Genomic DNA, 24,980 nt, shown 5'->3' on the forward strand with positions numbered 1-24,980 from the left:
ATGCATCATCCAGGTGCCATGTTTCACAAGTCAGACAATTATATCAACTTTGCCATTGATGAAGTCAGTGTTAATGAGTGGGCACTCAGCTTCGCGGCTCTGGCTGACTTCCCACAGGTGCAGGCCATCATCGACTGCATACATTTGGCCATGAAGGCACCCCATCATCACCCAGGAGTGTTTGTGAACCACAAGAGCTTCCACTCCCTCAACGTGCAGCGCGTCTGCAACCATAAAAAGATGATTATGCATGTGTGCACCAGATTCCATGGCAGCCGTCATGACTCTCTTGTGCTGCGCCAGTCCACCCTCCCTCAGCTCTTTGCACCTTCAGACAGGCTTACCAGCTGGCTGCTTAGAGACAAGGGTGATCCACTGAACACATGGCTCATGACACCCGAGGAGGCCAAATACTGAGGCGGAGGAGCATTATAATGAGCCGCATCTCCACCAGATGTGTCATAGAGCAAGCAATAGGCATGCTGAAGATGCGCTTCAGATGCCTTGACAAATCTGGAGGAGCCCTTCATTACGCACCAGCCAGGGTCTCCAGAATCATCGTCGTCTGAAGCGTGCTGCACAACATAGCGCAGCAGTGAGGAATGGAGCTGCAGGAGGAGCATGCCGCACAGCCTCTTCAGAGGAGAAGCCTGAGGCGCAGATGGCACCAGCAGCGGTGCACATGCTGTCTGGGATGGCCTGATCATGGCCAGATTTACTTAACTTGCTCCAATGCAGCCACATACGCCTGCCACATGCTGTGTACCAAGCCCCCACCCCCCCACCTCGCCCCCTAGCAACACCATAAAGCATCCCTACAATGACCAATCCATTCCGCTCACCCAAAGCCCCAATGCTTGAGGTTAACTAATGTCTCACCATTCACTCCAAGTGACAAAGTCACTTCCAAGGTTTGAGGAAAAAATGAACAAGACCCGAAAATGGTGCAAAGAAAAACATTTATGTGTCATCAAAATAACAAACTTACACCCATATGCACACCCTTGTGCATATACTTTTGTGGCATTTTTCTTTTGAGTGCTTCTACGAGGTGCAACCCCTGTGCCTTCAGCAGAGGTAGAGGCAGGCTGCTCACTTCGCTGCTGCGACTCGTCAAAGACACTTTTGGCGGACATCCTCTGTGTTTTGGAGCCTGTGATAGCCCCGCCAAAGTCCGCTCATCCTGCGACTGTGCAGGGGCAGACTCGGCCATTGGGATCCAAGGAAGCATGTGGGCTCTGACTGAGGGGGGGCAATGGGGGAAAAGTGGGAGCGCTTTGAGAAGAGCCCCCCACTTCCATGCCCCCTCTCACCATCATCCCTCTCATGGGCCACCCGCACTTCCCTGCTAGCAAGGAGCTGGTTAGCACTTTGCTGCACAGCAGTGGGGCGATGAAGGCCCAAGTCTATGTTTACATCCCTCATTGAGAGGAGGTCTAGGAGTGCCTGCCATCTATTGTCCATAGCTAGCATGTGCTCCTGTGAGTGGCGCATTTGCTGCTCCATGCAGGTGGCCATCCTTCCCATGGAAGAGCACATCGTCGCCATCGCCTGCGACATGGTGGTGCTCATGTTGGAGATGGACTCTTCCATTCTACGAACATTTGTAGACATTGCGGCTGCAAAAGATACTAGAGCCTCATGCAATTGTTGCTGCCCCTCAGAGCACCCTCTTTCTTGATAGCCCCAAGGCTCAGTGTCTGCATGCAGCTCAGCAGAGCTTGGAGCGTCCTGTGCCCTCTGGCGAGGAGTCTCCACTGCTGTCCCCGTCAACACCACCTGTTCTTGCTCACTTGTGAATTGAGAGACACCAGGCGTCAACCCTACTCTATGGTGCTGGTGCTGGCTGCACTTGGGTCTGCTGACGCTGCACCCTCGGAGGCTGGAAGTTCCTCTGAGGAGTTGACTTCCTCCTCCTGCTGGACAGTCGGGGGGGGGGGCAGTAGATGGACCTGTGGGAGAGTAAAGAGATGAAGTAGAAGTGTTTTAGTAAGAATGGGTAATGTTACCATTATGCACATGATGACATTTCACTGGCTGCTGACATCAGTCACCACATGAGTGACTGCTGTATTATTCATTGTGGCTTTATGATATGTGATTCTGTCACCAGGTTACTGGGGTGTCCCCCTCTCTCCGTCAGTGTCTCTCGAGCTCCCGAGATCTCCAGAGCTCCCTCCTCTGCTGCTGTTAGGTGTGCAAAGACTGGAGGGCCAACTCTGGTTCTCTCCCTCTCTCTCTTGTTCTGGGCTCTTTTCTCCTGAAAGGAGGGCAAGAAGAGAAGTCTGAGTGAGCGTGATGGAATGAGTGTAAGGAATGGATGGGTTACATCTGTAGAGGGTGACTATGAGGGAGTGGGGTGCCAATGCCAAATGGCCTCCTTCTCTGGTGTTACTTGCTAGGACTGCATTAGGATGAGGGCGAGTGTGAGGGGTGGTTAGTCAGATGGGGATGAGAGTATGTACGTAGAGAGAGAGGGACGGGTGGACCTGGAAGGTAGGTTGGTGTGAGGAATGATGTGCAGGAGTAGGCTTCAGAGGGCAGAGTGATGGGAATGTGTTGACAGGCACATCAGGATGAAGGCGAGTGTGGCAGGGCACTCACCTTTCCTGACCTCATGAGATCATTGAATCGGTTCCTGCACTGTATCCAGGTCCTCCTCACCACATCCCTGCTGCTGACCTCCTCAGCTATATCCAGCCAGGCTTTTTATTTCTTGTGGCGGTCTCCTTTGCCTATCAGCAGGGAAGAGGACCTCCCTGCGTGCTCGGACAGCCTCCACCAGAGTATGCAGCGAGGAGTCCGAGAAGCGTGGCTATCCATCTTTGCAAATTGATAAAAGTACTGTGGCGTGTATTTGTCAGGTTCCATCCTCCTCCAGCAACCTTCAAATGAGTGGAGTGCAAGGCTGCTTTAATTATCAGCGCTGGAAACGCGTCATCGGTGACTTCATCAGACCCGCATCATTTAATAGGGCTGGGAAGCACGCACGAGTCTTTCAATTGGGGCCATTAAGTTAAAGGCGCTCTGAGCAACACGCTGCTCCGAACATCACGTTCCCGACCTGCTACACGGCCCGCACGCACCCGGCCCGACGCAAAGGTAAAAATTCCGGCCCCGGTGGACCCAGAATTACTTTGTTTTTTTTTGCATGGAACAAAATAGAGCTAATGAACATTACAGCTGTGTGTGTGGAGGAGAGAAATAAGAATCATTCCATTGATACAACTTATAATGAAAATCACTTGGATTTGTGTGCCCATGATTAAAAACTGCAGAATTTATATATTTATGTCACTAATTTCTGTTCCTCACACTTTCTACTTATAACCAGTTTTGTTTGGTGTCCACTCCGCCAAGCCGCATGATTTCCTTTCTCACCATTTAGTCAAACCCCTCAAACAACAACTTCTCCCTCGAGTATTAGCTCTCAACAAGAGTCAAAACATTTGTAGGTTCAAGCCTCACGCCAGCACTTGGGCACATAATCATAGAATAGTACAGCACAGGAGGCTGCCATTCGGCCCATTGAGTCAGTGCTGGCTCTGTCGAAGAGCAATCCAGTTAGCCCCACTCCCCCGCTCTTTCCCCATATCCCTGCAATTTTTTCTCCTTCAAGTATTTATCCAATTCCCTTTTGAAGGCTGCTATTGAATCTGTTTCCACCGCCCTGTCAGGCAGCGCATTCCAAATCCTAACCACTCGTTGCGTAAATTTTTTCCCCTCATGTCGTCTCATCTCGGCGGACACCTCAGTGCAGTACCGAGGGGGCGCTGTATTTTGAGAGGTGCGATCATTAGGATAAGATCGATCTGTTTGTTCAGGTGGATGTGAAGGATCCACATGGTGCAGTATGAAGAGGAGCAGGGAGTTCTCCCAGTGTCCTGGTCAACATTCTTCCCTCAACTAACATCACTAATAAATTCAATACGGGATTCAGGAGAAAATTCTTGACCCAGAGAGTGGTTAGAATGTGGAACTCGCTACCACAAGGAGTGGTTGAGGCGAATAGCATCGATGCATTTAAGGGGAAGCTAGATAGGTACACGAGGGAGAAAGGCATAGAAGGACATGTTGATGGGGTTAGATGAAGAAGAATGAAAGGAGGCTCATGTGGAGCATAGACACCGACATGGTCCTGTGGAGCCAAATGGCCTGTTTCTGTACTGTAAATAGTTTGTAATCACCAAAAGCTGATTAACATTTGCCTACTTAACAACAATGACTTAATTTTAAAAAGTATTTTGTTGGTTGTGAAGTGCTTTGGGACGTCCAAGGCATACTTTAAAAATGCAAGTACTTCCTTTCCTTCTAAAGCAAACAGGGGAAAGGGCCAATGACTTACTGTATATTGTACTGTACATCTTTCAGAGTACATCGATCAGGCAGATGGCCTAGCTTTTTTGACAGCACTTTAAGATACTTCTTGCTCTCCTGTATTCCTTTGTTCATTTCGTAATCTGTGGAAGCAGAAAGTGGAAGGCCATCTCGGACACGCACAACAGAAGCAAACAGGACCATGGACATTTCCGACAACTTCCCAGGGGTGCTGAAAAACATTTAAGGAAAACGCTTTAACATAAGAACACAAGAAATAGGAGCAGGAGTAGGCCATTCGAGCCTGCTCCGCCATTCAATGAGATCATGGCTGATCTTCTGCCTCAACTCCATTCACCGGCCCTATCGCCATACCCCTTGGTGCCCTTACTATTCAGAAATCTATCGACTTCTGTTTTGAATATACCCAATGACTGAGCCTCCACAGCCCTCTGGGGTAGAGAATTCCAAAGATTCACCACCCTCTGTGGGAAGAAATTTCTTCTCATCTCAGTCCTGAATGGCCTACCCTTTATCCTGAGGCTGTGGCCCTTGGTTCTAGACTCCCCAGCCAAGGGAAACATTCTCCCAGCATCCACCTTATCAAGCCCTGTGATAATTTTGTATGCTTCAATGAGATCCCCCCTCATTCTTCTGAATTCAAGAGAATACAGGCCTAGTTTACTCAATCTCCTCATACGACAGTTCCGCCATCCCAGGAATCAATCTTGTGAACCTTCGCTGCACTCCCTCTATGGCAAGTATATCCTTCCTTAGGTAAGGAGACCAAAATTGTACACAGTACTCCAGGTGTGGTCTCACCAAGGCCCTATATAATTGGAGTAAGACTTCTTTACTCCTGTAAGCAAATCCTCTTGTAATGAAGGCCAGCATACCATTTGCCTTCCTAATGGCTTGCTGCACCTGCACATTCACTTTCAGTGACTCGTGTACAAGGACACCCAGGTCCCTTTTGAGCATCTGCATTCCCCAATCTTTCACCATTTAGGAAATACACTGCCTTTCTGTTTTTTCTACCAAAGTGGATAACTTCACATTTATCCACATTATATTCCATCTGCCATGTTCTCGCCCACTCACTGAGCCTGTCGAGATCCCCTTGAAGCCTCTTCACAACTGACACTGCCACCTAGCTTTGTATCATCAGCAAATTTGGAAATGTTACATTTAGTCCCCTCATCCAAATCATTGATATAGATTGTGAATGGCTGGGTCCCAAGCACCGATCCTTGCGGTACCCCACTAGTCACGGCCTGCCATCCTGAAAAAGACCCGTTTATCCCTACTCTTTGTTTTCTGTCTGTTAACCAATTCTCAATCCATGCTAGTATATTACCCCCAATTCCATGTGCCCTAACTTTGTTCACCAACCTCTTGTGTGGGACCTTATCGAAGGCGAGATATGTTAATAAGAACATAAACATAAGAACATAAGAAATAGGAGCAGGATTAGGCCATTTGGCCCCTCGAGCCTGCTCTGCCATTCAATAAGATCATGGCTGATCTGATCTTGGCCTCAACTCCACTTCCCTGCCCTCTCCCCATAACCCTCGACTCCCTTATCGTTCAAAAATCAGTATCTCCACCTTAAATATATTCAATGACTCCGCCTCCACAGCTCTCTGGGGAAGAGAATTCCACAGATTCACGACCCTCAGAGAAGAAATTCCTCCTCATCTCCGTTTTAAATGGACGACCCCTTATTCTGAAACTATGCCCCCTAGTTCTAGATTCCCCCACGAGGGGAAAACATCCTCTCTGCATCTGCCCTGTCGAGCCCCCTCAGTATCTTATATGTTTCAATAAGATCACCTCTCATTCTTCTAAACTCCAATGAGTATTGGCCCAACCTGCTCAACCTTTCCTCATAAGACAACCCCTTCATCTCAGGAACCAACCTCGTGAACCTTCTCTGAACTGCCTCCAATGCAAGTATATCCCTCCTTAAATAAGGAGGCCAAAACTGTACGCAGTACCCCAGGTGTGGTCTCACCAGCACCCTGTACAGTTGTAGCAGGACTTCCCTACTTTTATACTCCATCCTCCTTGCAATAAAGGCCAACATTCCATTTGCCTTCCTAATTACTTGCTGTAAGTACATGCTAACCTTTTGTGTTTCATGTGCAAGGATCCCCAGATCCCGGTGTACTGCAGCATTTTGTAATCTCTATCTAATTAAATAATAATTTGCTTTTTTATTTTTCCTACCAAAGTGGATAACCTCACATTTTCCCACATTATACTCCATCTGCCAAATCCCTTTGCAGATTCTGTGTCCTCTTCACAACTTACTTTCCCACCTATTTTTGTATCAGCAAATTTGGCTACATTACATTCGGTCCCTTCATCCAAGTCATTGATGTAGATTGTAACTGGTTGAGGCCCCAGCACTGATCCTTGTGGCACCCCACTAGTTACAGTTTGCCAACCGGAAAATGACCCATTTATCTCGACTCTGTTTTCTGTTAGTTAGCCAATCCTCTATCCATGCTAATTATATTACAGGTAGACTATCCTTTATCCGAAAACCTCGGGACCAGCCGAGTTTCGGATAAAGGAGAATTTCGGAAGGTGGGTCGGCGGGGGTCCGCGGGGGGGGTCGGCGGGGGGTCGTGCGCACGACTTACGCTGACGCTCAGCGTAAGTCAGTCGGGGTCGGCGGGGGTCGGGGCCGGCGGGGTACGCGGGGGGGTCGGCGGTTGTCGGGGCTGGCGGGGTCCGCGGGGGGGTCGGCGGTTGTCGGGGTGGTCGTGCGCACGACTTACCCTTTATCCGAACTTCCGCAACCGGAACCCTCTAAAAACCGAAGGTTTTTTCGTTCAGCGTAAGTCGTACGCACGACTTACGCTGAACAAAAAAACCGAAGGTTTTTTTTTTAGAGGGTTTCGGTTTTCGGAAGTCCGGATAAAGGGTAGTCTACCTGTACCCCCAACCCCGTGAACTCTTATCTTGTGTAGTAACCTTTTATGTGGCACCTTATCGAATGCCTTCTGGAAATACAAATACACCACATCCACTGGTTCGCCTTTATCCACCCTGCTCGTTACATCCTCAAAGAACTCTAGCAAATTTGTCAAACATGATTTCCCTTTCATAAAACCATGCTGACTCTGCTTGACTGTATTATGATTTTTCTAAATGTCTTGCTACTACTTCCTTCATAATGGACTCCAGCATTTTTCCAATGACAGATGTTAGGCTAACTGGTCTATAGTTTCCTGCTTTCTGTCTCCCTCTGTTCTTAAATAGGGGCGTTACATTTGCGGTTTTCCAATCCGCTGGGACCTCTCCAGAATCCAGGGAATTTTGGTAGATTGCAACCAATGCATCCACTATCTCTGCAGCCACTTCTTGCAAGACCCTAGGATGCAGGCCATCAGGTCCAGGGAACTTGTCCACCTTTAGTCCCATTATTTTACCATGTATTTTTTCTCTAGTGATAGTGATTGTTTTAAGCTCCCCCCTCCCTATAGCCCCTTGATTATCTATTATTGGGAAGCTTTTAGTGTCTTCTACCGTGAAGACCGATACAAAATATTTGTTCAAAGTCTCTGCCATTTCCCTGTTTCCTGTTATTAATTCCTCAGTCTCCTCCTCTAAGGGATCAACGTTTACTTTAGCTACTCTTTTCTTTTTTATAAACCTGTAGAAGCACTTACTGTCTTGTTTTTATATTTCTTGCTAGTTTGCTCTCATAATCTATCTTCTCTCTTTTTTTAAAATCCTTTGCCGTTTTCTAAAAATTTCCCAATCGTCTGGCCTACCACTAATCTTCACAACATTGGTATCAAATTGAAAACAAAGGCAAACAATCTTTACTTCCTTAGTTAGCCACGGATGGTTCATCCTTCTCAAGAGTCTTTCCTTCTCACTGGAATATATATTTGCTGAGAGTTATGAAATATCTCCTTAAATGTCTGCCACTGCTTATCTACCGTCTTACCCTTTAATCTATTTTCCCAGTCAACGTTAGCCAACTCTGCCTTCATAATTGCCTTTATTTAAATTCAGGACACTGGTTTGAGACCCAATTTTCTCACCCTCAAACTGAATTTGAAATTCTATCATGCTTTGATCACTCTTTCCTAGAGGATCCTTTACTATGAGATCATTAATTAATCCTGTCTCATTACACAGTACCAGATCTAAGGTAGCCTTCTCCCTGGTTGGTTCCACAATGTATTGTTCTAAGAAACCATCCCGAATACATTCTATGAGCTCGTCCTCAAGGCTACCTTGGCCAATTTGATTTGTCCAATCAATATGAAGATTAAAATCACCCATGATTATTGCAGTACCTTTCTTACAAGCCTCCATTATTTCTTGATTTATGCTCTGTCCTACAGCGTAGCCACTGTTCGGGGGCCTATACGCTACTCCCACCACTGACTTCCTTCCCTTATTATTTCTTATCTCCACCCAAACTGATTTTACATCTTGATCTTCCGAGCCAATATAATTTCTCACTACTGCACTGATCTCAGCCTTTATTAACAGAGCTACCCCACCTCCTTTTCCTTTCTGCCTATCCTTCCAAAATGTCAACCACCACTGAATATTCAGTTCCCAGCCTTGGTCATCTTGCAACCAAGTCTCTGTAATGTCAATCAGATCATACCTATTTACTTCTGTTGTTGCTGACAACTCATCTATCTTGTTACGAATGCTGCGTGCATTCAGATAAAGAGCTTTTAATTTTGTCTTTTTACCATTTTTCCCTACTCCGACCCCACTTTCTGATGCACTCTTACGTTTATACACTGTCCCTTCCTGTCACACTAATTGCACAGTACATAAGTTACTTTGAAAAAAATCATGTTCAAAATGTACAGTTGGTACATTTACTGTAATAAGAACATACATAATAACATAAGAATTAGGAGCAGGAGTAGGCCATCCAGCCCCTCGAGCCTGCTCTGCCATTCAATAAGATCATGGCTGATCATCGACCTCAACTCTACTTTCCCGCCCAACCCCCATATCCCTTGATTCCCCTAGAGTCCAAAAATCTATCCATCTCAGCCTTGAATATACTCAACGATTCAGCATCCACAGCCCTCTGGGGTAGAGAATTCCAAAGATTCACAGCCCTCAGTGAAGAAATTCCTCATCTCAGTCTTAAATGGCCGAACCCTTATCCTGAGACTATGCCCCCTAGTTCTGGACTCTCCAGCCCCTCTCAGCAAATACCCGGTCAATCCCCCTCAGAATCTTATATATTTCAATGAGATCACCTCTCACTCTTCTAAACTCCAGAGGGTATAGGCCCAACCTACTCAATCTCTCCTCATAGGACAACCCTCTTATCCCAGGAATCAATCTAGTAATGCAAGTAGACACAGCAGGAGTCAAGGGTCCAGGTGAATCATGGTATTGTTTGATGTATATTTAAAGAAACATTATTCAGACACTGCAGAATGTGGTAAATAATCTGCAAATGTGCAGAGCAACACAAGCAGAAGGTTCCATTAACATTTCCTTAAAAGTAACATTCTAAGGATAAGGGGTAACCAATTAGGCTACTTAATTGTAAGATCTTTTAGCACACTCCTGTTTTAGTACCGTGTACAAATTGATCATGAATAAGAGAAGTTTCACAATCTCATTAAATGGCGGAGCGGGCTCGAGGGGCCGAATGGCCTGCTCCTATCTTCTATGTTTCTATGCAGACATTGAAATATGCTACCTACTGCAAATGCCGATCTTAAGATGCCAAATGTTCCCAGTCTCCTCCCAGATGCCTCTGTAGATAAAAGCACTGCTATTCTGTATGAAGCCATACAGTTAGGATGGCGCCAGGTTCAAGCCCTATACGTACTGAAGTAGCTGATCTCAGCGGTGTTAGTGATTTGACACCACAAAAACAGAAATTGCTGCATATCCACAGCAAGTCAGGTAGTACCTGTAAAGAGAAATGACAGGTGAACACTTCGGGTATATCCCTTTGTCAGACAGGTTACATCCGAAGCATTAATCTGTCTTTGCTCTCTACAGGTGCTGACTAACCTGCTACGGATATGCAGTATATTTGGTTTTTGTTTCACATTTCCAACATTAGCGGTTTTTACTTTTTAAAATCAGACCTGGCACTACGTCTGGCCTCAAGTGTCCCAGCGATAGGAAGGGAAAAACCAGCTGGAGTTCCAACTCCTAATCATGATCCAGTGACCTCAGCCAGAAGCTCATCCACAGGGATAGTGAGCAAGCAAAGGTTCAGGCTTGCTGGTGATGGATCCTATGGTCGAATGGCCTACCAGAACTTGCCATTCTGGCTTACATATAAAGAATGACTAATTAGAGAAGATATCTGTCGGCCACTTCAGAACCATGTGCATCTTTAGTTGTTGCTTTCAAGGCTTGAAAAGGGCAACCGGAATAAAATTAGAGCCAACAAAGATTTCCTCTCCCTCTACCCCAATATAGTCTAACGTATCTAATACCACAGTTGGAATACTGCAATTGTTTTTTTATTCATTCATAAGATGTTGGTGTCTCTAGCAAGGACAACGTTTATTGCTCATCTCTAATTACCCTTGAGAAGGTGGTGGTGAGCCGCCTTCTTGAACAGTTGCAGTCTATGTGGTGAACGTACTCTCACAGTGCTGTTAGGTAGGGAGCTTCAGGAGTTTGACCCAGCGACGATGAAGTTTCATCTGTAACCAATTAGGCTACTTAATTGTAAGATCTTTTAGCACACTCCTGTTTTAGTACCGTGTACAAATTGATCATGAATAAGAGAAGTTTCACAATTTTTCTAGACTTCCGGCCAACGTTTCCCCCAAGGTGCGCAGCCATGCATCAATCCGGAGGTCCTGTGCAGGCTGCTCACAAGCTGCTGCAGCTGAAAGTGTGAGGAGCTCATGCACTTTTGTCTCCACCTGCCAAATTTCCTCCGAGGTTCCCCCCTGCCCTAGCCCTGAACTCACATCTTTCTCCAATTTCTCTCTGATCTCCCCTCATGACCTCTCCACGCTCATCTTGTCCATGAGACCCATTTCCTGCTCCCTCGACCTTATTCCCACCAAATTTCCTTTTCTGGCTCCCATGTTAGCTGACATTGTTAACTGTTCTCTCTCCTCAGGTACTGTCCCCCTCTCCTTCAAATCTGCCATCATCACTTCTCTCCTCAAAAAACCAACCCCTGACCCCCTCCGTCCTTGCAAACTACCGTCCCATCTCCAGCCTCCCTTTCCTCCCCAAAGTCCTTGAACGTGTTGTCACCTCCCAAATCCATGCCCATCTTTTTAACAGTACCAAAATGGCTCTCCTCCAAGTCACAAATGACATCCTTTGTGACTGTGACAAAGGTAAACTATTCCTCCTCGTCGTTCTTGACTTGTCTGCAGCTTTTGACACGGTTGACCACTCCATCCTTCAACGCCTCTCCACCATCGTCCAGCTGGGTGGGACTGCACTCGCCTGGTTCCATTCTTATCTATCTAATCGTAGCCACAGAATCACCTACAACGGCTTCTCTTCCCGCTCCTGCATCGTTACCTCTGGTGTCCCCCAAGGGTCTATCCTTGGCCCCCTCCTAATTCTCATCTACATGTTGCCCCTTGGCGACATCATCCAAAAACACAGCATCAGTTTCCACATGTACGCTGACGACACTCAGCTCTGCCTCACCACCACTTCTCTCGACCCCTCCACGGTGTCTAAATCGTCAGACTGCTTGCTCAACATCCAGTTCTGGATGAGCAGAAATTTTCCCCAATTAAATATTGGGAAGACTGAAACCATTGTTTGCGGTCCCCGCCATGAACTCTGTTCCCTAGCCACTGACTCCATCCCTCTCCCTAACATCTGTCTGAGGCAGAGCCACACTGTTCGCAACCTTGGTGTCATACTTGACCCTGAAATGAGCTTCCGACCACACAGAAACATAGAAAAATAGGAGCAGGAGTATCCACGGCATAACCAAGACCGCCTATTTCCACCTCCGTAACATCGCCCGTCTCCGCCCTTACCTCAGCTCATCCGTTGATGAAACCCTCATCCATGCCTTTGTTACCTCGAGACTTGACTATTCTAACGCACTCCTGGCTGGCCTCCCACATTCTACCCTACGTAAACTTGAGGTCATCCAAAACTCGGCTGCCCGTGTCCTAACTCGCACCAAGTCCCGTTCACCCATCACCCCTGTGCTCGCTGACCTACATTGGCTCCCGGTTAAGCAACGCCTCGATTTCAAAATTCTCATCCATGCTTTCAAATCCCTCCACGGCCTCGCCCCTTCCCTAGTTCTGTAATCTCCTCCAGCCCCACAATGCCCTCTCCCCCACCAAAGATAGCTGCGCTCCTCTAATTCTGCCCTCTTGACATTCCCTGATTATAAATCGCTCAACCATTGGCGGCCGTGCCTTCTGTTGCCGAGGCCCTAAGCTCTGGAATTCCCTGCCTAAACCTCTCTGCTTCTCTACCTCTCTTTTCTCCTTTAAGATGCTCCTTAAAACCTACCTCTTTCACCAAGCTTTTGGTCACCTGCCCTAATTTCTCCTTATGTGGCTCGGTGTCAAATTTTTTTGTCTCATAATACCCCTGTGAAGCGCCTTGAAGAGAAAAAGATTGGTGAAGTCAAGCGTAGGTCCCTTGCAGTCAGAATCAGGGGGATTTATAATGGGGAACAAAGAAATGGCAGAACATTAAATACATACTTTGGTTCTGTCTTCACAAAGGAGGACGCAAATTACCCCCCAGAGATGTCGGGGAACATAGGGTCTAATGAGAGGGAGGAATTGAATGAAATCAGTGTTTGTAGGTGTGGTAAACCACTGTTAACTCTGTACAGGTCCGGGCATGTCTCCGCCCCTGGCTCCACCCCTAAGCCCGGGTATAAAGGTGACTCACCACCCTTCCCCCGGGAGCTCTTAGGATGGATCCACTAGCAGAACTCGATAGACTCTGGAACAGTACCCATGGATTGGAGGGTAGCTAATGTTACCCCACTATTCAAAAAAGGTGGGAGAGAAAAAGCGGGGAATTATAGACCGGTAAGCCTGACATCGGTAGTGGGGAAAATGCTAGAGTCCATTATAAAAGATGTAATAGCAGAGCACTTGGAAAGCAGTGACAGGATCGGACAAAGTCAACATGGATTTACAAAAGGTAAATCATGCTTGGCTAATTTACTGGAATTTTTTGAGGATGTAACTGGTAAAATAGATGGGGGAGAACCAGTGGATGTGGTGTATTTGGACTTTCAGAAGGCTTTCGATAAGGTCATAGAGTTTTACAGCACAGAAGGTCCCGCATAAGAGATTAGCGTGCAAAATTAAGGCACATGGGATTGGGGGCAAGCTATTGACTTGGATAGAGAACTGGTTGGCGGATAGAAAGCAAAGAGTTGGAATAAACGGGTTGTTTTCCCGAGTGGCAGGCAGTGACTAGTGGGGTACCGCAAGGATCGGTCCTAGGACCCCAGCTGTTCACAATATATATTAATGATCTGGATGAGGGAATTGGATGTAATATCTCCAAATTTGTAGACGACACAAAGCTGGGTGGGAGGGTATGCTGTGAGGAGGATGTCGTGAAACTCCAGTACGATTTGGACAGGTTGGGTGCTTGGGCAGAAAAATGGCAAATGCACTATAATGTGGATAAATGTGAGGTTATCCACTTTGGTGGCAAAAACAGGAAGGCAGACTATTATTTGAATGGCAATAGATTGGGAGAAGGGGAAGTGCAAAGAGACCTGGGTGTTCTTGTGCACCAGTCGCTGAAGGTAAGCATGCAGGTGCAGCAGGCAAGAAGGCAAATGGTATGTTGGCCTTCGTAGCAAGAGGGTTCGAGTACAGGAACAAGGATGTCTTGTTGTAGTTGTACAGGGCCTTGGCGAGACCGCACCTTGACTATTGTGTGCAGTTTTGGTCGCCTTATCTGAGGAAGGATGTTCTTGCCATGGAGGGAGTGCAGCGAAGATTCACCAGACTGATACCTGGGATGGCAGGAATGACGTACGAGGAGAGATTGGGTCGATTAGGCTTATATTCGCTAGAGTTTAGAAGAATGAGAGGGGATCTCATTGAAACTTATAAAATTCTAACAGGACTGGACAGACTAGATGCAGGAAGGATGTTCCCAATGGCGGGGGAGTCCAGAACCAGGGGTCACAGTCTAAGGATAAGGGGTGAGCCATTTAGGACCGAGATGAGAAGGAATTTCTTCACCCAGAGAGTGGTGAACCTGTGGAATTCTCTACCACACAAGGCAGTTGAGGCCAATTCATTAAATATATTCAAGAAGGAGTTAGATATATTTCTTAAGGCTAAAGGGATCAAGGGATATGGGGAGAAAGCAGGGACAGGGTACTGAATTTGGATAATCAACCATGATCTCATTAAATGGCAGAACAGGCTCGAGGGGCCGAATGGCCTACTCCTGCTCCTATCTTCTATGTTTCTATGTTGGGATGTTTTACTACGTTAAAGGTGCTATATAAATACAAGTTGTTGTTGTTGAAAGAGATACTGCAAATGCGAGGGGCCGTGCACAAACAAAAATTAGAGGGAACATTACTCCTGGCTACACTTGTAAAAGCTGCACTCACCTACAGATTGAATCTGCATTCCAGCCTTGTACCATGTGGAGATCCAAGTGCTGATCTTAATCTCCCCACAATAAAAAAAGCACATTTTTACTACTTGGCTATCAAACCCAACATTTATCGCATAGAACTTTGCATGGTAAAAACAGCTGGACAACTAGAATCCAGGCATTTGAAATATAGTGGCTGAAATAATACCATGGGAAGCAAAGCTGCCTTGGTCACGTTGAATTTCTCCCACTGACAAGTTTTAGCGGCTGTCAACGTAGCCTGTAAAATACATGACATGTAATACAGAGGGCTTTCACCGGCCAGCTGTGGAGTCTGGATGAGAAATTGTTACACATACCAGGACAGGTGGATAGACTAGAGAAGCTGAGGTTGTTCTCCTTGGAGCAGAGAAAGCCAAGAGGAGATATGATAGAGGTGTTTAAAATCATGAAGGGTTTAGATAGAGTAAATAAAGAGAAGCTGTTTCCAATGGCTGAGGGGTCGATAATCAGAGGGCACAGATTTAAGGTGATTGGCAAGAAGAACCAGAGGCGAAATGAGGAAAAACTTTTTTAGGATTTGGAATGCACTGCCTGATAGGGCGGTGAAAGCAGATTCAATAGCAACCTTCAAAAGGGAATGGGATAAATACTTGAAGGAGAAACAATTGCTGGGATACGGGGAAAGAGCGGGGGAGTGGGACTAACTGGATTGCTCTTCGAAAGAGCCAGCACAGACTCGATGGGCCGAATGGCCTCCTTCTGTGCTGTACTATTCTATGATTATTATTGTGCAATCACTTACATTCAAGTTTGTACAGTACTTTCAGCTTACGTGGTGCCGCTAATCCGATTTCAGCAATTAGTTGGATAAATCAGCAAACATTCCACCTCGAGTTCACATGGTTCAACAACAACTTGTATTTACATAGCACCTTTAACGTAGTAAAATGGCCCAAGGCGCTTCACAGGAGCATGCAAGGTAGGAGGCCAGGCAGGTGTGCATTGGAGTAGTCGAGTCTAGAGGTAACAGGCATAATTATCAGGTCACATCTCTCTGCTGCTTGTGGGAGCTTGCTGTGCACAAAATGGTCGCCACTTTTCCTTACATTACAACAGCGACTTCGAATCTGTATCCACCGCCCCATCGGGCAGTGCGTTCCAAATCCTAAAAAAGTTTTTCCTCATTTCGCCTCTGGTTCTTTTCGCCAATCACCTTAAATCTGTGCCCTCTGATTACAACACTTCGCAAGTACTTCATTGGCTGTAAAGCGATTTATGACGTCCTGAAGTCGTGAAAGGCACGATATAAATACAAGTCTGTTCTTTCATTTCTTTAAAAGAACAGATTTAGGTGTAAAAGAAAACTAGCATGCTTTTGCATCTAATGGCGCTCTGTCCTAGCCTGAAAAAGAGATCCAGAGGAAATAATCAAAATCAATGACTCCTGCACTGAAAACGTTTTCTATTAATTATGCTGGACCCGCCCTGGCAGTCATCACTAAGCTTGTGGGAAGACAGATCTTCACCCTTCTGGCTAGTGCCAAAAGAATACTAAGTCACTTGTGAGATCACAGCCCAGGCTCCATAAATGAGTGGATAACTCTTTTCTTAGAATGACATTAACTGCAAGAGAATTTAATCTGCTCTGAAGGAGGGAGTGTCCCTTTGTTAATGATAAAAAATGGAAGCCAGCTATTCAACAATGTGTAATGCAATACAGATGTTTAGATTGGTTTGCTCTGGAAACATTATTAAAACACAGGAGGTTGGACTTATGAAAGTTTCAAGTACTATCATAAAACCTAAATATATAAAACCTTTATAATTCACTGGTTAGGCCCCAGCTGGAGTACTGTGTCTAATTCTGGGCACCACACTTTAGGAAAGATGTCACGGCCTTGGAGAGGGTGCAGAGGAGATTTCCTAGAATGATACCAGGGATGCGGGGCTTCAATTACGTGTGTGCATTTTCATCCCATTGGGTCAGTTGACCCTTGCGAAGGAGCTTGCTCTATGTTTGGATGTTGCGGCGATCTGCTGACTGCTACAGGCGCAGAGATAGTGCAGCGTTGTAAATGTAGCAGAGTGTTCTCCTTCTTCCTCTATTAGCATTAACAGTGATGGGATAGTCCTTGCTTTGTGCACCGGAGCCTTAGCTGGAAGTCTCAGAAGCCTTTCTTGCACTGCCGGGAGTCTGGAAATGCCGTTGGACTTAACAAACAAAGCATCAGAGTCAATACGCTGCTTTTATTAATCAGTTTTAGATTCTATGGAGCCTCTTGATCTGCAGCTGACATAGTGCACTGGGCTGGATGGCCATATTCCAGATTGGATGGAAGTTGGCTTTGTACAGTTCTTGGGCTAAATCCACTTCCTTCCACAGAGGACTTGCAATGCCCTGGTGGTGATGTCAACTGTGTGCCGTGTCCAAGACATATTCTCCTGAAATGTTATGCCGAACAATCTCTGCCATTTGCTGGCCTTAATTGGTTTGAACAGTAACTCAGTCCTTACATCATGTTCCTTGTGCTTTTCCTTCTTTTGGAGAATATGCACTGTGATTTTCTGGACTTCAGCAGGCCCATGCTTCTAGATTATTCAGGCTTCTGTGAAGCACGTTCTCAGTCCGTGGAGGATAGCCAAATAGCAAAGTCATCTGAAAACTGCAAACAAGCACCAATCCTTTGACCAGATGTTGGAATGCCATTGAGGAACAGAACTGGACTGCGATCCGAACCCTGGGTAACTCCAGCCATTGGGCAATACCTTGTGGAAACGGCTGTGCCCAATCTGAAACCAATCATGCGCTCTGCCAGGAAATTCAACATCCATCAAGTCAGCTCACTGGAGATGCCAGTTTGTCGAAATCCCTGTCCACGACATCGCCGGCAAGCACTCTTTCTTCTTGTGGGCTCAGAGGACATGCGCCGACAGTCGCAGCAAGTTGTCGCTGGAGTTTCTTCCTCTCCTGAAACCCTGTTTGGCATGCTCGACTGGCAGAGGAACTGGGAACGCCAGCTCTTCCAACTTCCTGTGCCCGAAGGATGATCGATGCAAAAAGGCTGCTCGCTCACTAGTCTAAATCCGCCAGTAAGAGAATAACCTTTTCTTGTTCTCCAACCCCAGAAACTTTCAAAGAGCAGAGGAGGAGCACAACTCAAAGTCCACACTACACACAAACTTACATAGAAACACAGACGATAGGAGCAGGAGGCCGTTCGGCCCCTCGAGCCTGCTCCCCCATTCAATGAGATCATGGCTGATCATCCAAATTCAGTACCCTGTCCCTGCTTTCTTCCCATATACCTTTAGCCTTAAGAAATATATCTAACTCCTTCTTGAATATATTTAATGAATTGGCCTCCACTGCCTTCTGTGGCAGAGAATTCCACAGGTTCACCACTCTCTCGGTGAAGAAATTCCTCATCTCTGTCCTAATTGGCTTACCCCTTATCCTTAGACTGTGACCCCTGGTTCTGGACTCCCGGGCCATCGGGAACATCCTTCCTGCATCAAGTCTGTCTAGTCCGGTTAGAATTTTATAACTTTCAATGAGATCCCCTCTCATTCTTCTAAATGCCAGCGAGTATAAGCCCAATCGACTCAATCTCTCCTCATACGTCATTCCTGCCATCCCAGGTATCAGCCTAGTGAATCTTCGCCGCACTCCCTCCATGGCAAGAACATCCTTCCTCAGATAAGGCGACCAAAACTGCACACAATATTCAAGGTGTGGTCTCACCAAGGCCCTGTACAACTGCAGCAAGACATCCTTGTTCCTGTACTCGAATCCTCTCGCTACGAAGGCCAACATACCATTTGCCTTCTTAACCGCCTGCTGCACCTGCATGCTTACCTTCAAAGAACCAACAGGGCATTGTGAGCTGGTTAAAACCAGCTCAGAGGCCACATCTTTGGGGCATTATGTAGTCCTTTCTCCCCCAACGGGCAGTTCTTTCATATTGTTATTTACAGACTGTAGTAAATTAGTTACAGTCATTCGTGTTAATTTTCAAGTCATTTTCAGTGTGATGTGACTGCCAGAGATAGAGACTCTGGTTAGGCGAGAGATTTATTCGGTGACACACAGCTTTATGGTCTGACAGTCTACTCCTCTTAATTCAGTGTCTTAATCAAAACTACTTGATAATTAATATTTTTCTTTGCATTAAATTCCCACTTTATTCACATTGCTTAATTCAAATTATTGGATAATTCCGTTTTGACTCTAGCAATCAGTTGGCAATGGTTTTGCTTATGTCAGCCGCAAAACTCCATGTAAGCAATTAAAGGCATTTATATTGCAATACAAGTACTCGCTCTCTTGTGCGGGCAGCTGCAAGCCAAAAATGTAAAGCTGCCAGGACTCATTAAGACCAGCAGCCTGGAAGATCCACTGAAAACAAGAGTTTGAAACCCTTCCCTGAAATCTTCAGGAGTCATTAACTCAAAGCACTTACACCTAAACAGTGGCAATGCATAGCAACAGCGGCAATGCATAGCAACAGCAGGAGGCCATTCAGCCTCTCGAGCCGTTCCGCCATTCAATTCGATCATAGCTGATCTGCACCGCAACTCCATTTACCTGCCTTTGATCCATATCTCTTACTTAATAAAAATCTGTCAATCTCAGTCTTGAAAATGTTAATTGGCCCACCATCCACAGCCTTCTGGGGGAGATCATTCCAGATTTCCTGGTTTTACTTGCTTTATATTTCACAGAATCACAGAATCACAGAAACCCCACAGTGCAGATAGAGGCCATTTCGGCCCATCGAGCCTGCACCGACACATATCCCACCCGATCCCCGTAACCCCTACACCAACACATATCCCACCCTATCCCTGTAACCCCACGTATTAATCCCCCTAACACTAAGGGTCAATTTATCATAGCCAATCAACCTAACCCCCGCACATCTTTGGACTGTGGGAGGAAACCGGAGCACCCGGAGTAAACCCACGCAAACACGGGGAGAATGTGCAAACTCCACACAGACAGTCGCCCGAGGCCGGATTCGAACCCGGGTCTCTGGTGCTGTGAGGCAACAGTGCTAACCACTATGCCACCGTGCTTCTGCAGACACTGACTATGCTTTGGTACCATTCCAATGGCAGCTTCAGTAGCTTGCCCAAGTGGTCATCATTCATGCGTGAGCCTATACAGCGAGCGTTGGCAGCCTAAGACTGTAGGGGAACATCACGGTCAAGCTGGACACTCTTCTTACCCAACATCCACATGTGCACATTTTCCAGCAAGATTCACCAGATGGCCTTCAAAAGTGGAAAGAGAGTTGATTTCCCCTTTTCTGCTATGGCACACTGAAGCCTCCCCACCCAATGCCCCCCTCCCTCCCTGCCTCTCCTCCCTCCCCGGCGCCCCCCCCGTCCCTCGCCGGCTCCCACCCCCCTCCCTCCCAGCTAGCCCCCTCCCTCCCCGACACCCCCCTCCCTGCTCCCTCCCTCCACCCCCCCCCCGCGACTCCCCCCTCCCTCTCCCTCTCCCTCCCCCCTGCCCCCCACCTCCCTCCCCCAGCCCCTGCCTCCCTGCCCCTCCCTCCCCCGCCTCCCTGCCCCGCCTCCCTGCCCCTCTCCCTCCCCCTCCGCCTCCCTGCCCCTCTCCCTCGCCCCCCCTCCCTGCCCCTCTCCCTCCCACCCCCCCCTGCCCCTCCCCCCCTCCCTGCCCCTCCCCCCCACCTCCCTGCCCCTCCCCCCTCCCTGCCCCTCCCCCCCACCTCTCCCCCCCACCTCCCTGCCCCTCTCCCCCGCCCCCCACCTCCCTGCCCCTCCCCACCTCCCTCCCCACCTCCCTCCCGCCCCTCCCCCCCACCTCCCTGCCCCTCCCCACCCCCCCGCCCTTCCCCACACCTCCCTTCCCCACCCCCACCTCCCTCCCCTTCCCCACCCCCACCTCCCTCCCCTTCCCCACCTCCCTCCCCTTCCCCACCCCCTCCCCTTCCCCACCTCCCCCCCTTCCCCACCTCCCCTCCCCCACCCCTCCCCCACCTCCCTCCCCTTCCCCACCCCCACCTCCCTCCCCTTCCCCACCCCCACCTCCCTCCCCACCCCCACCTCCCTCCCCACCCCCAACTCCACCCCCACCTCCCTCCCCTTCCCCACCTCCCTGCCCCTCCCCCACCTCCCTCCCCCACCTCCCTCCCCCCCCGCCCCCCACCTCCCCCCTCCCCACCTCCCCCCGCCTCCCTCCCTCCTCCCCCACCCGTCCCCCTCCTCCCACCCCCCCGCCTCCCTCCCCCCGTCCCCCTCCTCCCTCCCCCCCGTCCCCCTCCTCCCCCCCCGTACCCCTCCTCCCCCACCCCGTCCCCCTCCTCCCCCCCGTCCCCCTCCTCCCTCCCCCCGCCTCCCTCCCTCCCCGCCTCCCTCCCCCCCAACCTCCCACCTCCCTCCCCCCCCCCAACCTCCGGCCTCCCCCCCCCGCCTCCCTCCCCACCTCGCTGCACTCCATCCCCCCCCACCTCGCTGCACTCCCTCCCCCCCCACCTCGCTGCACTCCCTCCGCCCCCCCAACACACCTCGCTGCACTCCCTCACCCCCCCACACCTCGCTGCACTCCCTCCCCCCCCCACACCTCGCTGCACTCCCTCCCCCCCCACACCTCGCTGCACTCCCTCCCCTCCCCCCCCACCTCGCTGCACTCCCTCCCCGCCCCCCGCTGCACTCCCTCCCCCCACACCACTCCCTCCCCCCACACCACTCCCTCCCCCCCACCACTACCCCCCCCACACCTCGCTGCACTCCCTCCCCCCCCACCCGCCCCCCCGCACTCCCTCCCCCCCCCACACCTCGCTGCACTCCCTCCCCCCCCACACCTCGCTGCACTCCCTCCCCCCCCCACACCTCGCTGCACTCCCTCCCTCCCCCCCCACTGCACTCCCTCCCCCCCACACCTCGCTGCACTCTTTCCCCCCCCTCGCTGCACTCTTTCCCCCCCTCCCCTCGCTGCACTCTTCCCCCCCTCCCCTCGCTGCACTCTTTCCCCCCCTCCCCTCGCTGCACTCTTCCCCCCTCTCCCCTCGCTGCACTCTTTCCCCCCCCCCACCTCGCTGCACTCTTTCCCCCCCCCACCTCGCTGCACTCCCTCCCCCCCCGCACTCCCTCCCCCCCCACCCGCCCCCCCGCACTCCCTCCCTCCCCCCCCCGCTGCACTCCCTCCCCCCCCCACACCTCGCTGCACTCCCTCCCCCCCCAAACCTCGCTGCACTCCCTCCCCCCCCCACACCTCGCTGCACTCCCTCCCTCCCCCCCACTGCACTCCCTCCCCCCCACACCTCGCTGCACTCTTCCCCCCCCTCGCTGCACTCTTTCCCCCCCTCCCCTCGCTGCACTCTTCCCCCCCTCCCCTCGCTGCACTCTTTCCCCCCCTCCCCTCGCTGCACTCTTCCCCCCTCTCCCCTCGCTGCACTCTTTCCCCCCCCCACCTCGCTGCACTCTTCCCCCGCCACCTCGCTGCACTCTTCCCCCGCCACCTCGCTGCACTCTTTCCCCCCCCCTCGCTGCACTCCCTCCCTCCCCCCCCACGCCTCGCTGCACTCCCTCCCTCCCCCCCACGCCTCGCTGCACTCCCTCCCTCCCCCCCCACGCCTCGCTGCACCCCCACCCCCCCACACCTCGCTGCACCCCCACCCCCCCACACCTCGCTGCACTCCCACCCCCCCACCCCCCGCTGCACTCCCTCCCCCCCACCCCCCGCTGCACTCCCTCCCCCCACCCCCCGCTGCACTCCCTCCCCCCACACCTCGCTGCACTCCCTCCCCCCACCCCCCGCTGCACTCCCTCCCCCCACCCCCCGCTGCACTCCCTCCCCCCACCCCCCGCTGCACGCCCTCCCCCCACCCCCCCACACCTCGCTGCACCCCCACGCCCCCACACCTCGCTGCACCCCCACCCCCCCACACCTCGCTGCACCCCCACCCCCCCACACCTCGCTGCACCCCCACCCCCCCACACCTCGCTGCACCCCCACCCCCCCACACCTCGCTGCACCCCCACCCCCCCACACCTCGCTGCACCCCCACCCCCCCACACCTCGCTGCACCCCCACCCCCCCACACCTCGCTGCACCCCCACCCCCCCACACCTCGCTGCACCCCCACCCCCCCACACCTCGCTGCACCCCCACCCCCCCACACCTCGCTGCACCCCCACCCCCCCACACCTCGCTGCACCCCCACCCCCCCACACCTCGCTGCACCCCCCACACCCCCACCCCCCACACCTCGCTGCACTCCCTCCCCCCACCCCCCACACCTCGCTGCACTCCCTCCCCCCACCCCCCCCACCTCGCTGCACTCCCTCCCCCCACCCCCCCCACACCTCGCTGCACCCCCACCCCCCCACACCTCGCTGCACCCCCACCCCCCCCACACCTCGCTGCACCCCCACCCCCCCACACCTCGCTGCACCCCCACCCCCCCACACCTCGCTGCACCCCCACCCCCCCACACCTCGCTGCACCCAAACCCCCCCACCCCCCACACCTCGCTGCACTCCCTCCCCCCACCCCCCACACCTCGCTGCACTCCCTCCCCCCACCCCCCCACACCTCGCTGCACTCCCTCGCCCCACACCTCGCTGCACGCCCTCCCCCCACCCCCCCACACCTCGCTGCACTCCCTCCCCCCACCCCCACACCTCGCTGCACTCCCTCCCCCCACCCCCACACCTCGCTGCACTCCCTCCCCCCACCCCCACACCTCGCTGCACTCCCTCCCCCCACACCTCGCTGCACTCCCTCCCCCCACACCTCGCTGCACTCGCTCCCCCACACCTCGCTGCACTCCCTCCCCCCACCCCTACACCTCGCTGCACTCCCTCCCCCCACCCCTCGCTGCACTCCCTCCCCCCACACCTCGCTGCACTCCCTCCCCCCACACCTCGCTGCACTCCCTCCCCCCACCCCGCTGCACTCCCTCCCCCCACCCCCCCACACCTCGCTGCACTCCCTCCCCCCACCCCCCACACCTTGCTGCACTCCCTCCCCCCACACCTCACTGCACTCCCTCCCCCCACCCCCCCACACCTCGCTGCACTCCCTCCCCCCACTCCCCCCACCCCTCGCTGCACTCCCTCCCCCCACCCCCCCACACACCTCGCTGCACTCCCTCCCCCCACCCCCCCCACACACCTCGCTGCACTCCCTCCCCCCACACCTCGCTGCACTCCCTCCCCCCACACCTCGCTGCACTCCCTCCCTCCCCCACCCCCCCACACCTCGCTGCACTCCCTCCCCCCACCCCCACACCTCGCTGCACTCCCTCCCCCCACCCCCACACCTCGCTGCACTCCCTCCCCCCACCCCTCGCTGCACTCCCTCCCCCCACACCTCGCTGCACTCCCTCCCCCCACCCCCCACACCTCGCTGCACTCCCTCCCCCCACCCCCCCACACCTCGCTGCACTCCCTCCCCCCACCCCCCCACACCTCGCTGCACTCCCTCCCCCCACACCTCGCTGCACTCCCTCCCCCCACCCCCCCACCCCTCGCTGCACTCCCTCCCCCCACCCCTCGCTGCACTCCCTCCCCCACCCCTCGCTGCACTCCCTCCCCCCACCCCTCGCTGCACTCCCTCCCCCCACCCCTCGCTGCACTCCCTCCCCCCACCCCTCGCTGCACTCCCTCCCCCCACCCCTCGCTGCACCCCACCCCCCCACACCTCGCTGCACTCCACCCCCCCACACCTCGCTGCACTCCACCCCCCCACACCTCGCTGCACTCCACCCCCCCACACCTCGCCGCACTCCCTCCCCCCCACACCTCGCCGCACTCCCTCCCCCCACACCTCGCTGCACTCCCTCCCCCACACCTCGCTGCACTCCCTCCCCCCACACCTCGCTGCACTCCCTCCCCCACACCTCGCTGCACTCCCTCCCCCCACACCTCCCCCCACACCTCGCTGCACTCCCTCCCCCCACACCTCGCTGCACTCCCTCCCCCCACACCCTCCCCCCACACCTGCCCCCACTCCCTCCCCCCACCCTCGCTGCACTCCCTCCCCCCACCCCTCGCTGCACTCCCTCCCCCCACCCCTCGCTGCACTCCCTCCCCCCACCCCTCGCTGCACTCCCTCCCCCCACCCCCCC

General features: G+C 52.0%; 1 protein-coding gene across 4 annotated transcripts in view; it reads right to left on the minus strand.

The window, feature by feature from the left end:
- The window catches only part of sec22a (SEC22 homolog A, vesicle trafficking protein), a 93,574-nt gene that overhangs the window by 65,359 nt on the left and 3,235 nt on the right, over positions 1–24,980 (minus strand). For 3 of the 4 annotated variants that reach the window (XM_085986833.1, XM_085986832.1, XM_085986835.1), the window contains exon 2: positions 4,346–4,549. In XM_085986833.1, coding sequence (XP_085842959.1) covers positions 4,346–4,527 — 182 coding nt within the window. In that variant the 5' untranslated portion in view covers positions 4,528–4,549. The remainder of the gene's footprint in view (positions 1–4,345; positions 4,550–24,980) is intronic. The other variant, XM_085986834.1, reaches the window with a different exon arrangement.

Source organism: Somniosus microcephalus, chromosome 4, assembly GCF_052327205.1.
Source record: "Somniosus microcephalus isolate GS21.2 chromosome 4, FLI_Smic_1.0, whole genome shotgun sequence".
Classification (NCBI taxonomy): Eukaryota; Metazoa; Chordata; class Chondrichthyes; order Squaliformes; family Somniosidae; genus Somniosus; species Somniosus microcephalus.